We start from the raw sequence: 15,000 nt of genomic DNA, 5'->3' as shown, positions 1-15,000 counted from the left end.
AGAATGGCTTCCCGCAGGAATTGACGTCACACATTCGGACTGAAATCAGACACAATAGACTGAAAAAGGAGGGAATTATGACTTATGCCCTTTTACAGTGTTATTGTCTAATTTTAACTTCAACTTCAACCAACTTTGAAGCATTTTGTGTAGTCTAATTTTGCCCCAATGAAGTATGTATACATGTACATTTAACTACAGACAGTACAAGTTTTGGACACACCTACTCTGTCTATATTACTACTAATATTTTCCATATTTCAGGATGATAACAGAAAAAGAAGCATGCCAATTATGTAGTGACCGAAAATATTAAACAAATCAAACCTATTAGTGGTTTATAAACAGCCTGAGGGCCCAACTTTTAAATTGTAATTTAAAATATCCTTAAATATTCCTAGCCCTACTTTCATATTCAATTAGCTAAAACTGTTTGGGCAATTTCCAATCATACTTTAAGATTGACATTTATTTTACCATGAGCTGTACAGACCCAACAATATGCAAAATTATTGACTTATGCTGAAAACTAATATTGACAATATTGGATTTTTAAATTGAATTCTCTTTCATGCCATTAGCAAAACAAACTATAGTCAATGTTCATATTCATGAACCATATTTATTGCCTTTTGGATCAGTTTTCTTTTGCCTTGCACAGTTTTATTCCGTTTTTGGGGATAATGGGATATCAAGTACCTGCAAATGTTAGTATCTACAAAATGTTATCTTACAGCTAGCTTGGCTAAGTGCAGATGTTAGCATCTACTTACGGCTAAGCTTGGCTAAGTGCAAATGTTAGCATCTACAAAATGTTATCTTACAGCTAGCTTGGCTAAGTGCAGATGTTAGCATCTACTTACGGCTAGCTTGGCTAAGTGCAAATGTTAGCATCTACAAAATGTTATCTTACAGCTAGCTTGGCTAAGTGCAGATGTTAGCATCTACTTACGGCTAGCTTGGCTAAGTGCAAATGTTAGCATCTACAAAATGTTATCTTACAGCTAGCTTGGCTAAGTGCAGATGTTAGCATCTACTTACGGCTAAGCTTGGCTAAGTGCAAATGTTAGCATCTACAAAATGTTATCTTACAGCTAGCTTGGCTAAGTGCAGATGTTAGCATCTACTTACGGCTAGCTTGGCTAAGTGCAAATGTTAGCATCTACAAAATGTTATCTTACGGCTAGCTTGGCTAAGTGACTGATGAATTTGATCGAACGTACAGCCTTTGACAACACAACATACAAGTTTTCTCCCACCGTCTAGAAGTTGATAAAGCCTATGAATTTGCTACGGGTTGATTTTATAATTAGCATTTAGCATTGTAGCAAAGTGTGTCCAAAGTATGACTGCTAGTGGGCAGGATCACAACACAGAGAGTTATTGCAAGTATTGGTTTGACACATTTAAATGGTTCAGCACAACTATTTGGGATTCTATAGAACAAAGTCACAAAATGTTAGTTTAAAGGTTATAGAAATAGCTATCTTCTATATGTACAGTAAGAAAAAAGACATCCCTTTAAAATTCACTTGAAACTCGCCAGTTAAGCAATAAAAGCATACAAAGGCATTTTGCAGCCTCATCAGTAATGGGATAAGGCACAGTATTCATGGGGAGCTTGAAGCCGGGGTCCTGAGTGCATGTTCTCCAGTGCAGTGGTGTCACATTTGGCTTGAGTAACGCTTCGGTGAAGGTGTTTGTGGGGGATTTTGGATGGCTCCAGGGAACTTCAAGCTGGAAGGTAAAGCACATAGTAAGGGTTGTGCGTTCATAAATGTGAAGCATCAAAGGTTGCTCGTCAACATCATCATCCCCCTCCCACTTATTTGTCATGCTGTTGATTTCATGCTGTTGATTTCCACAAAGAAAATGAAAAATAGCAAAAAACTAAATGGAAAAAGTGTTTATAGTAGTATGCTTAATAGTAATTAGGCTTGTCACGACACAAAATTGTTATAAATTGAACAACACCTTACAGGTTTTATAATTCTCAATAGCACCACACAACCACCCCAGACAGCAACATAGTGTCGGCCCAGATCCGGCCCACATCTGGTGTGTGTTGAATCTACATGTACCAGATGTGACCCGGATCTGGGCCGACACTATGTTGCTGTCTAGGACATATAACACCACATAATTAACAACTTAATGATAATAATAAAAGTATATTCAACCTGGATACATACAGTGCACTCACGTTAAGCAGTATGTACTATACAGCAAATCCAAACTGCTTTATAGTTATTAACTATATTAACGGCCAGAGATATTTTTAAAGTTGGTGTGGCAAGCAGGGCGGGGCCACGAGCCGTGGGAAGGGAGCGAGTGTTTATGAGCGTCACCTGCGCGCCACACGGGTCTCGAGTCCCACGGAGGAGCTCCGGAACGATGAAAGGAAGAGTGACTGAGGAGAGGACCGGGCCTGGGCTTAATGTTGTTGTTTTATGCTTATACGCTTTACTTTTGTTTTGTTGTTTGATTATTTTGTCTTTAAAATTACGTAACTCTGTCTGACGCACCCACCGCTAGCCTAGCTTAGCACAAAGACTGGAGGTAAACGGCTCCAGCTAGCATACTGCTCCCAAAAAGTGACAAAATAACGCCAACATTTTCCTATTTACATGTTGTATACGGTTAGAAGATGGCTGTGTCTCATGTGACTTTGTTATTTGTACACGCTGTGACTATACAAATCACAACATGTAAATAGGAAAATGAGCAGTATGCTAGCTGGAGCCGTTTACCTCCAGTCTTTGTGCTAAGCTAGGCTAGCGGTGGGTGCGTCAGACAGAGTTACGGCACGCACGGAGATGAAAAAGATATGTATAGACTTATCTAACTCTGGGGGATACGGTGAATAAGCTAAAGCCCCAAAAAGTCAGCGTGTTCCTATAAACATTAAAATCCTGATTTTCTGTAAAGCTGCTTTGAAGCAATGTGTATTATGGAAAGTGCTATGCAAATAATTTAACTTGACTTGATGCTTAAAATAAGAGAGTTTAAAGCACAGGGGACCAAGAAATGTACCCACAACTTTTTGCCATGGCCAATTTTGTCCCCAATTATGCAATAGCTTGTGGCAGGGTGCATCTTCTAATAAGCAGGAAACATCTCCAATTTTAGTTTTCATTTCATTAGTTTGTGTCATTTTTTATGTTTTGCTGAGTGTGTCCGAGAGTGACAGCAGCAATATCCTCTCCCGTACAGCTCTGATGTATCTATCTGTACCTATGAGATCACTGATGTGCTTTTCATTTACTAAAATGAGGTTATTTTATTGCAGGCTAGAACCCTGTACCCTCAATGCAACAAGATTAATTCCAGACCAACAATATTCTGATATTCTGAATGATACCAATCCACAATCTGACTTGTGATGCAGCCTGGAATCATAATCACAACATGTTGGTTCATTTTTTTTTTTTTTTTTACCATTTCTGTCAGCTGATGGAGTTTGGGCTCTTTGCCACTGTAGACTCTGGCTTGCTTAGTTGGGGACACTTAATATTCAACAATATAATTGATTTGACTGCACTGACACTATTGGATGAGAACTGAACTGGGCTGCTTTATAGATTAATTGAGCTCACTGCATAATTAATGAACTTTAAACAGTTATTGAACTGAACTGAATCAACACTGAACTGACTTCAGATGAATAATGGCTGTTTACTGTTGTCTTTTTAGAGCTGCTTTACAGCCGAATTGAACTAACTTTGCATCACTGAATCATTATTTTCCTGTTATCTCTGTAAAGCTGCTTTGAAACAATCTGTAATGCACTATATACATAAAGATGAATTGACTTGACCATGCTTAGCATTCAAATGCTGATCCATGCATTTATTCACTGACCTATTAAATAATATATAATGACCATGGACAGTGGCAGAAATATAGATCAAATTAAATATTTCACAAGTTTATGTGAGCGCTTAAATTGATCAGCAAGTATTATTGCTTTCTCAAATCACAGTGTGTCCCAATGTGCAGTTGAAACTGTTGTTTAAAAGACTTTTTAGTTTTCTACTTGTCATATTGCATCTTATTAATTTCATCACTTGAGCTATTCATCAAAACAGTTCATGTTAAATTATTTGTGCAAAAGTATTTAATATGTATAGTTAAACCTTTGTCATTCTTGACTTTACAGTCAATGGTTCATCTCACTTGCCTGCTAGGTATTCGTTATAAGGGCATTACTGTAAATGTATGTTTTGGTCATTTGTACAATCTTTTTCTTTTGTAAAAATGTATATAATAATAAACAATATAATTTATAATGAATACATAAATATATTTAGTAATTCATCATAATATAATAAGTGATCATTATAATGAGAAAATAATGAATTAATTGTTAAGTATCAGATTTAATTTGGATAAAAACTTAAAAAAGTACATTTCTCCCATGACTGTATTTGACAGCAATGCCACTCCGTGTTCTCTTTCTTTTCATCCTGGAAGTTACATTTGGTGCCACCTTGCGACTCGAGACAGTAAGACATTAACTCAAATAAACAGTTTTAATATTACATATTAATAAGTGGGATGATGTACAACCAGCACATAATCACAAAATAAATCCCTTTGCTTTGGTTCAGAGTCCTGATCACCCTGTTGTGGTTTATTGTTAGACAATGACTGGCTAAATGTAAATTATCTCTATATTATCTATATTATTAATTATCTCTACTATATTTTGTTTTGTTTTTTAAAATAAAGCAATTTTTCTCTTTTAGAATTCACCTTCACCTTAGAATTAAACAGCCCAATGTTGCTGTTGTTCCTTTAAGAAACTCTTTCCATGTGAAATGAACAGCGGTACTTTGATTAACTTTGACGGGTCTTTTGTCAATAGATTTTCTGGTGTTATACACCAGAAGAAATAAAATCATCCATCCTGCTGATGTTAGTCACTGTGACTGGAGGGCCAAGTTTCTGTTAATCCCCCCTTTTCACAGACGAGGCTTAAAATAGTCCAAATACATGTTTGAGCTGTTTTAACTGAAAGCAACTTGCAATATTACTACACCAGTAATGTTTTACTCCAAGGCACGTTTATAAAAGCTACTTATTTAATGTCCTAAATTAACTAAGGCTTAATCCTGGCTTAATCTAACCCTGTCTGTGAAACAAGGCATGCTTAGTATTTAAGCTACAGTATCTTTTCATAGTACAATGAACTCTTTTATCTTAAAAGATAAAGAAAAATATATTCCTCATGACTTCAAAAATGTGAGGTAATTAAATATCAACGATACATTTTAAACACAGCAAGTCAATTTAAGCCAATATGATTTAAGATAACATACACACGTGAGTCATTGCCGGCAGGATCTTTCTTTTAAGCACTCAACAGTCTTTGGTTCACCAGGCACACAAATATCTTTAGTCCTGGACAAAAGCAAGCAAATGGTATCCTACAGCGCCACCAAGTGGCAGAGAAGACAAAAGAAACGCATGTATTACCTGTGTGGGAAAATCCAGGTCCAAAATCCTCAGTTTCAGAACACTAGTCTTCCTGTGAATGACAGCAATCACACAGTTAACAGCATATTGTTCCTAGATGCTATAAATGCCTCCTGTATAATTTGTTTGGCCGTTATTCTATTCTATTTTTCAATATTTATCATTATTATTCGGTTTTATTAATCATTTTTGTGCAGCCTGGCTCTTGTTATACTGTATCTATGTAACTGAATTATTAATCAACCTGAAAAGTGTAGCCTATCGAAGCAGCACCGGCATATTGAATCAGTCAAATGCTATACCAATCTATGAAGAAACTGTTTCTTCAAGACAAGTTTTGTTGTTTTAGTTGTCTTTTTAAAGTATTATAAAGTATCTTGAATACCAGACTATATTTTTAATGTGTCCCTCAGTTTGTAAAACTAAACAAATACTGTATGCAGTAATATTACAATAGAAATCTAAGAAGCGAGGCATTCCAGAGTTTAAAAGCAGAAGGGTTCTTGGATGTTGTTGACTGGGCCTGAGTTGTTCTAAACTTGGAATATTCCCTTCGGACTTGCATTGCGTGGCCTACCGCGGTACCACTCTACTTCACAGCCTTTTTAACATTCTCTCTCACTCAGAAGTTATGACAATGTAAATACACTCAAGACCCAATGCTGAGATAACAGGAACATTTTTCACAGCATCTTGTTCCCATCTTGAATGTCAACCATGCCACCCTGAAGGAGCAGAGTCTATGTCCTGCTTTTTTCAATACAACATTTTCAAACCAACGTGTATTGCATGCTGATGGTCTTGCTAAACGTCAGATTTATTCTCTATGCATCGACATCATGTTTACAATGCTTCATAAAACTCTTTGGTGCACATTGAACAATGTATTTTCTCCACCCTGGTCCTTCAAACAAAACAGTCATTCGCATATTCCATAAAAAAGACAAGTACAGGACTCAGGACTCATTTGGCTACAACCAGTGATTAATATCCATTATCTGGATATATGATGACATTGTAATGTTGCATTATTATTAATTGTTCTTGAATTTCCCTTTACTTAGATTTGCACCAACTAACTTTCCCTTTCACAGGTTCACTCGATGCTGTGTCAGTAGTGGGAACACCCTCCAGGTGTGAGGATTGTCCGAAGCCCATCGAGGCACACGTGAGCTAGACGCCTCTGATGACAGGCTAATGGCTGTGGATTGCGTGGTGGCAGCAGAGGAGCGCTATGTTAATCAGATTGAATTCACACATGACCCAGATGCTTGCGATGCAAATCTCTTTCGTGTAAAGGATGAAGATGATCACAGCATATATGAATAGCCTGGAGATATTGGTGGTATTTCTGCATTGAAAATATTCCTTCTGGACTTTTTCGGGTTGACACATGTTGATAAGAACAGACAACACATCAGTGATCTCTTATACGAATCGTCAAGGGGGAATACGTTCTCACTCCCTGTAGAGATTATCGATGTACGTTCTACTCTCGACGCATGGGTTGAGGCCCGGAGAGTGGAGGTTACACCCTGAAGTGGTGAGTGTGATCTGGCAAAAGGTTCGGATGGGCGAAGGTTGATCTGTTTCCAGTGAAACCGCCCAGTGTCCTCTTCTCTCTGTTCCCTAGTAATGCAAAGGTAGCCCAGAACCAGCAAGTATGTTTTCCTGCCGATTCGACTGCTCTCAGCGGACCTTTTGAGGATACGGGAAAAAAGAAATGTCTGTTGTTGAGTTACCAACCTAGGTTTTGTTTTTGGATTTCCAGCCCGGGACACACCAAGCCGACGGTCGGCCATCGGGCAGTTTTTGTGCATCGGCCGACTAAGTTTTCTCAGTGTGTTCTGCACGGTTTCGCACAGCTGGCTGAAATTGGTCCTCGTTGGCTTTTTATCGGCCGATTCGACATGCTGAATCGGCGTCGGGCCGTCGGTGAGAGAGAGAAGTCTGATTGGCTGTTTGGCTTAGTGAACGAGTCAGTGCACGAGAACAATAGCAAAACAGTGAGCAAAGAAGTCAAAACGGTACAGATAGAAGGCTGTTCTAATGTTACGTCATCTTTCCTGAGTGTTCATTGGTGAATATTTCAATATTAACATGAGCGGAGTGGAATAAAGAGTGTTTAGCAGGACTGATATTCAAAACGGTAAGCACGCACTGCTTTGTTTATGGTTTGTGTATCTGCAGCCTGCAGTGTCGGTTTCCCTTTTTGAATGACAAATATAGATGAATATATATTCAGAAATAGACCGTTGTCTCATTTACACGCAGGCGCAGAACGTGCATGACTGTCATAGCTGACAGTCGGCTGTAGTTCGCTCGGTGTGTTCAGGTGCAGCTTTTTTCCCCCGACGCAGGCGACGCGAGGCGACAACACAGTCGGCTTTCATCAGCACTAGTTCTTTGGCATCGGTTTGGTGTGTCCCGGGCTTTAGAGGGTTCTCCTGGGAAGATTCCAGTCCAATTGGACCTACTTTCTCAGGATCAATTTGGCAGCCTCATCCAGAGATGTGGAACCTTGGAAAGTTGGACCCAGTCCACTGCCCTATTGGATCAGTGCTGGCATTCCTTCAAACGTGTTTCTTTCCGGCTACACTCAGGGTTTATGTAGCTGCAATTGCTGCTGAACATGTTCCACGCTGGGTGTTTCTGTCAGAGACATTCTTTGATTTCCTGCTTTATCCGTGGACCGAGATGGCTAAGGCCTTTCTGCTTCATGGGATTTTCCGTTGTCTTACAGAGATGGAAGAACTTACAGAATAAACCTATGAAGGGGAACATCTCACTTATGTTATATATAAACCTGGTTCCCTGAGAAGGGAACGAGATTCTGAGAGTACTTCTTAGTCCTGCTTTTGCTTCCATCATTGCAAACATGTCCTTTTGAGGCACAGGTGATGGATGATGCAAGTGCCATCAGCCAAACAATTGGCATGATTCTTTAAAGGCTTTAGACAATTGTCACACCTGGAGGGTGTTCCCATAGCATTAAAAAAACCCTAAATAAATTACAAAGATCTGATGAGAAAAACAAAAACAAAGATCTGATAACTTCAGAAATGTTAAATAATATGTTACAATACTGTAACAAATAAAGTAACAAAACAAGGTTCATAAATATGTTAGTTGGTACGTCTAATAAAAAACTAAGTCTGATAAAAAATAAAAAAAACACCTAGAATAAATACTTTTTGTCTTTATTGAACACACTGACCCAACAATTGCAATTGCAACAAATGTTAAACTGTTAGTGTTCAATAAAAATATAAAACGTATCTTATTTTGTGCTTTTTGTTTGATCAAGATAAAGCTGGTGTAAGCGATGTTGGCCAAGTTCACTTTATATTTTACACACACTATATCACTTACACACACTATATTTTAAAAACGATTTAATAACGAGCCACGTTTTATATTTTAAAGAAATGTGAGAACACTCCTGAGCTATGAAAGAGTGACATATGAGCAGAACAAACAACAAACAAACTATTTAGGGCACTGTGGAGTGAAGCAGCAGGGCTGAGAGCTGTGGGAGCAGAGGCCTCGTCACTGGCCTTGCTCCGCTCCCACGGCTCTCGGCCCCACCCTGCTTCACACCAATGGTACCTATTTCACTGACTCCTGTCAAATAACAGGGACATTTTATGTGTGATACTCCAAAAGTGAATCGCTTGCAGCAGCTTTAAACTCTGCAACAGCAAGAAAAAAATCAAGCAATTCAATGACACAAATGTAAAGGCAAAACTTTTTCAGATGCAAGTGTCTAGACCAGTAGTTCTCACCCTTTCTGACTCAAAGACAATATTTGAAGCCCCCCACCCCCGGCAGTCCCATGGCGTCACACACGGGCCGCCAGTGATTATAAAAGAACACCTGAATTACACGTCATCAACTTTTTTGTCTTCAGGAGCCGTTTGTTTGTAGCGCGTTGTAACAAAGATGAAACTATGGAGAAAAAAGCAGCAAATTCAGAAATTTTGAAAGTGTGTGCCTCCCTGTCCTTGTTTTATGACACCTAAAGACACCCATGATCTTTGCATTGTTTACTTGGGAGAGCTCGAGGGGTCTGGATGCGTTTAATGTGACAAGTTCACAGTATGGAAGCTCTGCTCACGCTTGGCCCTCTTCTAGAGGGATGAGGGACAAGCATCTGCAGTCTGCACCCTGTGCTTTGGGTTTTGCTGCTGCCGCCGGTGACATGGAGACTCAGATCATGGGGCTCGCAGGTCGAGCTGGTTGAGGAATTTGAGAAAGGGATTTTGTTTTTTCAATCCTTGTTGCTAGCTGGGGCGATCTGCTGGATCAGGAAGCCCATTCTTTGGCTTCTTCCGTCAACCCCACAAACGAGGAACTGCTGGATGTAATGACCAGGTTGAACCTGACTCGCGCAAGAGACAGGACGTTGCTCGCAGTGGACTCAATGAGCGATTTCTGGTGAGTTTTGTTCGTCCCTCCTCCATGAGCCTGCCGTTTCTTCCGGATCTTCACACTGAAGTGGAGAGGTCAAGGAAGAAGCTGAATTCAACACACATCATTCCTTTTCCACATTCAAATTACACAAATGTGGAGGGATTGAGCGAGCAGGGATACATGAAGATGCCCCCTGTAGAAGAGACGCTGGCTAGCAGAGTGAGGCATCTTCGTTGAAGGCTGCAGTCTTGCCATCTAAACCATTACAGACCACTTTGCGGTTCATTGGCAAGGCGTTGTTTCTCTCCTGCTGAGAGACCAGGGGCAGGGATTGTCTCCTGAAGACAGACTTGGCCCTCTGTGCCACCAAACAAACAGCCGCCGCCATTAAACGGTGGTTATGGGCAGGCATTTGTAGTTAAATATGTCAGACATTAAGGAGAAGGAAAAAAACGTCCTTCTTGATGCTCCGGTTTCACCCTCTGAACTCTTAGGCACGTCTGTCAAGGCAGTGTTGGGGAAGTTCAGAGAGGTGAAGGCGCAGTCGGCCTGTAAAATGGCATGTGTCGCAACAAAATATGACCCATCCTCTGATAGGTCTAGTGCAATGCTTGATGTGCTGAGGGTAATGGTTTACAAAGGATGGATGCGGTGAGATGATGCAACCTCCTCTTGTTCCAGTTGCCTCTTTTAACTGGAGTAGTTTTTTTGTACGAGTGAAAAATATATATTAATCTTTCACTCTTTGAATTCCCCTCAGTGCTTCTAGAGTGTGCAAGCTTTAGAGATTGCTGAGACAATGTGGAAATTACCATTTCTCATCAGTTTTCCTCCAGCGTATTGCTGTGAGGTTATGATGCGAGTGGGCACTTTGATGAAATGTGGAATTCCACATTATACGGAACTTACATCATCATTCATGGCCCCTCTCGTGAGATCATTACACCCCCTTTTTAGCTTGTGGTGGTTATAGCAACCTTGTCGAATTTACACAGGGATTGAGAAGGTTTTTGTTGTTTAAAGAAAACGAAATCCGAAACTGCTATCTCTATCATGCTAAGAGCAGTGTTTGATTATGTTATTCATGTTGGCACGTTCATACATTTGATGAGGTGTTGGAGAGTGATCGTATGTCCGAGGGTTGATGCAGGGTAAACAAAACTATGTTGGCAGTCGGCAAGCTTCCCCTAATTAAATTGGGGTCTTTAAGTAGGGCCTAAGCTCTGCTGCGACTTCTTTGTGTTATAAAGCCTGGTTATTGAGAGTTATCGTGCAAATTGCAATATATCCTTTCCTGATATAGCCTTCCTGTAGCTCAAACAGTAGAGCGTTGGTGCTTACAATGCCAAGGTCATGGGTTCGATTCCCAGGGAAAGCAAGAACTGATAAGTATGTAAATGTGTACCTTGAAATACAATGTAAGTTGCTTTGGATAAAAGTGTCTGCCAAATGCATAAATGTAATTGTAAATATAAATAATGCATATACTGCCCCTTGGATGGATGGCAATACATAAGGTTGTACCTTGGGCAGGATGGAGATAGACTACTACATCTTAGAAAAACAAGTAGTTGTCCACTCCTGGTCTATGCTAAGGTTCTAATTACTGAGGTTTTAGCAACTCGCTGCTTTTGTAGGCTGTTCCCTAAGAGCCTTCTCCGGCAATATTGCTGAGGTGCTAGTAAGGCATACCTTGACTAGCCTGGACTTCCTTTGTAAATATTTTATGGAACTTAGGAGTTTTACCCTAGTGCCGGTGGATATTGGCTTTAAGGAGTAGCGCAACTATATAGCATTTTGCAAGTCACATAGGGTTGACACACTCTTGACTCAGGCTGAGTTTCAGAGTCGTTTAGTGCTATGCCCGCTTTGTTTGTGAATATTCACAGCTTAGTGAGGCAGGCATTCCTTCAGCATGATGTAGTGGGTATTGGTTACCCAAAGCATCATCAACGCATTACATGTAGCATGAGTTACGTAATCTGATTACTTTTTTCAAGTAACAAGTAAAGTAATACATTACTTGGAGTGAGGTGCAGCTCAACCGCATATGGCCCTAGCGAACGGTCCACTCATGCACTGCTCGCGTGAAACAACATTTGCTCAAATCCCGCTCCGACATGAAATTACTTTGTACCATACATCTTTCTGTTTATAATGAATTTCTTAAATAACTCAATTACAGTAGGCCTGTAGATAACAGTTATGATATTTGTGGCTTTAAAGCAATATTGTATAAAGTGGTTTCAATAAACGTGACGAGACTTGGCGTTTGCAGAGCTCGTGCAAACAATCCACGTCGACATCATTTTTGTTGTCATTCATCTAAACGCCGCTCTCAGCTCTCTTTCTTTTTACCACTAAGCAAAGAACAAAAAAGAACTTCGCTGTGAGTATATCACAAAATTAATCTTTGCTAACTAAATAATGAATGTTACACCAATGAATATTGCCGTTTGGTAAAACTTGCTTCAGATAACGGCCATGCTGATGACGTTTCCCATAGCGTCGACACCAAGACGCAGCGTCTCATTCCCCTTCTCAGGGAACCGGGTTGCATATGCAACCTGAGATGATTTACATGGGGTTATTTTTACTCACTAGCGACCCCTTTAGAAATGTGCTGAGGACCCTTAGTGGGCCCTGGACCCCTCATTGAGAACCACTGATCTAGTCAATCTGAAAGATTTCAAACAAAACTGGTGACATGCACCGGTGCCCCTAGCCTTCCCAGACCACAACATGCTCAAAACAAGCTCAAATCTTCTTGAGTACCTCTGAGGCATGTTCCTCTTCCTCCTGCGATAAAGGAATTTGGTATTAAAACAGAAGAATGCATCAATGTATTTGAGTGAAAGAATCAACTACTGAGGGAGCTGAAGGTTATGCTACACTCAGATAGTTCTCTGTGCTAAGAGGATGAGCAGTGGAAGTGAGTTTGAGTGGATATATATGTGTGTGTGTTTCCACAATAAAGAAAGATCCTAGAAGTAACAGCCAGTGGGGGAAAAAAATTCTCCTGTAACATAAGTGAGGGATGGAATGACTGGAAAAAGAAAAGAGAAGAAAAGAAAAGACAACTGAGAGAGATGAGGAGAGCTTGAAGCAGCATGTCTGGAGAAAAGGGAGAGCAGGTGAGGATCACCTGAGGAGTTTACTGCAACTGAATGTGGAAAATAAAATTGGTGTGTGTACGCTTATGTCACAAAAATAAAAAATATCACTAGTGTTGTGGCCGTGTGGTAAGTGCACATGTTTTAGCACACTGAGTAGTAGTTCTTATGTGGAGGATGTGGGTTTCAATTTGACCCTCAACAAGGTATGGTGAAAAATAATAATGTATGTTTCAGTGTCTAAACAAATGTAGTAAAAAAAATCACAAAAACATGCATATTATATACCTTTAACAAAAAATACAGTGCTATGCATAAGTTTAGACACCCATGCTAAAGTTGACTAAAAAGAGGAATAAAAAATCATCTTTTGGAAATTGAACTTAATGCCTTAATTAAAAAAAATAGGAAAAGGCAGGCAGATTTTTATTTTTAAAGGCCAGTTACTTCATGGATCCAGGATACTATGCATCCTGATAAAGTTCCCTTGGCCTTTGGAATTAAAATAGCCCCACATCATCACATAGCCTTCACCATACCTAGAGACTGGCATGGAGTACTTTCCATAAGATCATCTCTCAATGCAAATCAAACTAGCTATTAGGCTAACTGAAATAAAACCATGCCAATCTCTAGGTATGGTGAAGGCTATGTGATGATGTGGGGCTATTTTAATTCCAAAGACCAAGGGAACTTTATCAGGATGCATAGTATCCTGGATCCATGAAGTAACTGGCCTTTAAAAATAAAAATCTGCCTGCCTCTATGGGAATTTAACATAGGGGTGTCCAAACTTATGCACCCTGTATTTTAAGGAAGAACATTTATTTATTTACGATGCATTATTCATTCAAAAAGAAAATTGGTGTCCTTAAAGGTTGGATTTTTCCTAATTTTTTAAATTAAGGCATTAAGTTCAGTTTCCAAAAGATGATTTTTTATTCCTCTTTTTAGTCAACTTTAGTATGGGTGTCTAAACTTATGCATAGCACTGTAACAGATAAGTAAAATGTTTAGTGACCTTCTAATGTAATTTGTTGTATTGTTGCAATATTTTTTGTATTTTTTCCAACAGTAACATTTCCTTTAATTTGAGGTAGTGTTTCAATGTGGGTCTGTATTTCTCTTTATGTAAATAAATTTAAAAAAAAATACAGAAAATTTTAAAATATAAAATTTTAAAATGTTGTCAAACTTGATGAATAATTACAATAAATCCTAACTTATGGAAACCAAGGCTGTATTCATTTGATCAAAAAATACAATGAAAACAGTTATAAAGAATTAATTAAAAGGAATTAATATCTTTATTAAAAAAAAATAGCTCAACCATTATACATTGGATAAGAAATTAATTAATTCTTACATTTCATTATTAATACATTAAATTGTCATTCTCAGGTCGATGCATTGTGATGCACTGATGCCTTTTAGACACTAACTTCCAAACTAAATAAGCTAAATTTATGTCATGTTGTACATATTATTCACTGAGGGACTTCAGTGAATCACTTATGTATCTGGTATGAAAGTATTGTATGTTAAATTTGGTCCAAGTGCTAGAGAACAGATATCAAGTGTAGTTAGAAGAAAGAAAAGAGAGGAAAGAAAAAGAGAAAGAGAAGGAAAATAGAGACAAAAAGTGAAGAAAAACAAAAACATGTATCAATCTACCTCAAGCTCTCGCAGTTCTTCTTCCTCCTAGAGGGGAGAACACACTGAATCAGATGAGAGGAATGTGAGAGCTTAAGCTGAAGAGGCGCATGCAGAAACAGATGGAGAGAGGAGAAAGAGACTGACAGGAGGCAGCTAGAATTGGGAAGTGAAACAGGAGGTTAAAAGGAAGAATGAAGGAGGAAAATCAGTTGCGAAATGAGGGGGAAAAAAAGTACAGAGATATACTGCTCATCAAACCCGAGTTACCTCAGACACCAAATCATCTTCTGCCTGTAAAAAAAACAGGAGGGAGAGAGAAGAAGGGATGTGTGCAATATGC

The 15,000-nt window shown here is 39.1% G+C and overlaps 1 protein-coding gene across 16 annotated transcripts in view; it reads right to left on the bottom strand.

The window, feature by feature from the left end:
- Window positions 1-15,000, bottom strand: part of sh3bgr (SH3 domain binding glutamate-rich protein) — a 28,243-nt gene that overhangs the window by 99 nt on the left and 13,144 nt on the right. For 6 of the 16 annotated variants that reach the window (XM_084419257.1, XM_084419258.1, XM_084419264.1 and 3 more), the window contains 4 exons: window positions 14,679-14,705; window positions 12,667-12,690; window positions 5,479-5,530; window positions 1-1,737 (listed from right to left, as the gene is read on the bottom strand). The exon at window positions 1-1,737 is cut by the window's left edge. In XM_084419257.1, the coding sequence (XP_084275383.1) occupies window positions 5,522-5,530; window positions 12,667-12,690; window positions 14,679-14,705 (60 nt within the window). In that variant the 3' untranslated portion in view covers window positions 1-1,737; window positions 5,479-5,521. Of the gene's footprint in view, window positions 1,738-5,478; window positions 5,531-12,666; window positions 12,691-14,678; window positions 14,706-14,927; window positions 14,952-15,000 lie in introns of all 16 variants that reach the window. The other 10 variants (XM_084419270.1, XM_084419256.1, XM_084419269.1 and 7 more) reach the window with 6 other exon arrangements.

This window comes from Rutilus rutilus (genome assembly GCF_951802725.1).
Source record: "Rutilus rutilus genome assembly, chromosome: 9".
Classification (NCBI taxonomy): Eukaryota; Metazoa; Chordata; class Actinopteri; order Cypriniformes; family Leuciscidae; genus Rutilus; species Rutilus rutilus.
This window is presented reverse-complemented; position numbering and strand designations above follow the sequence as displayed.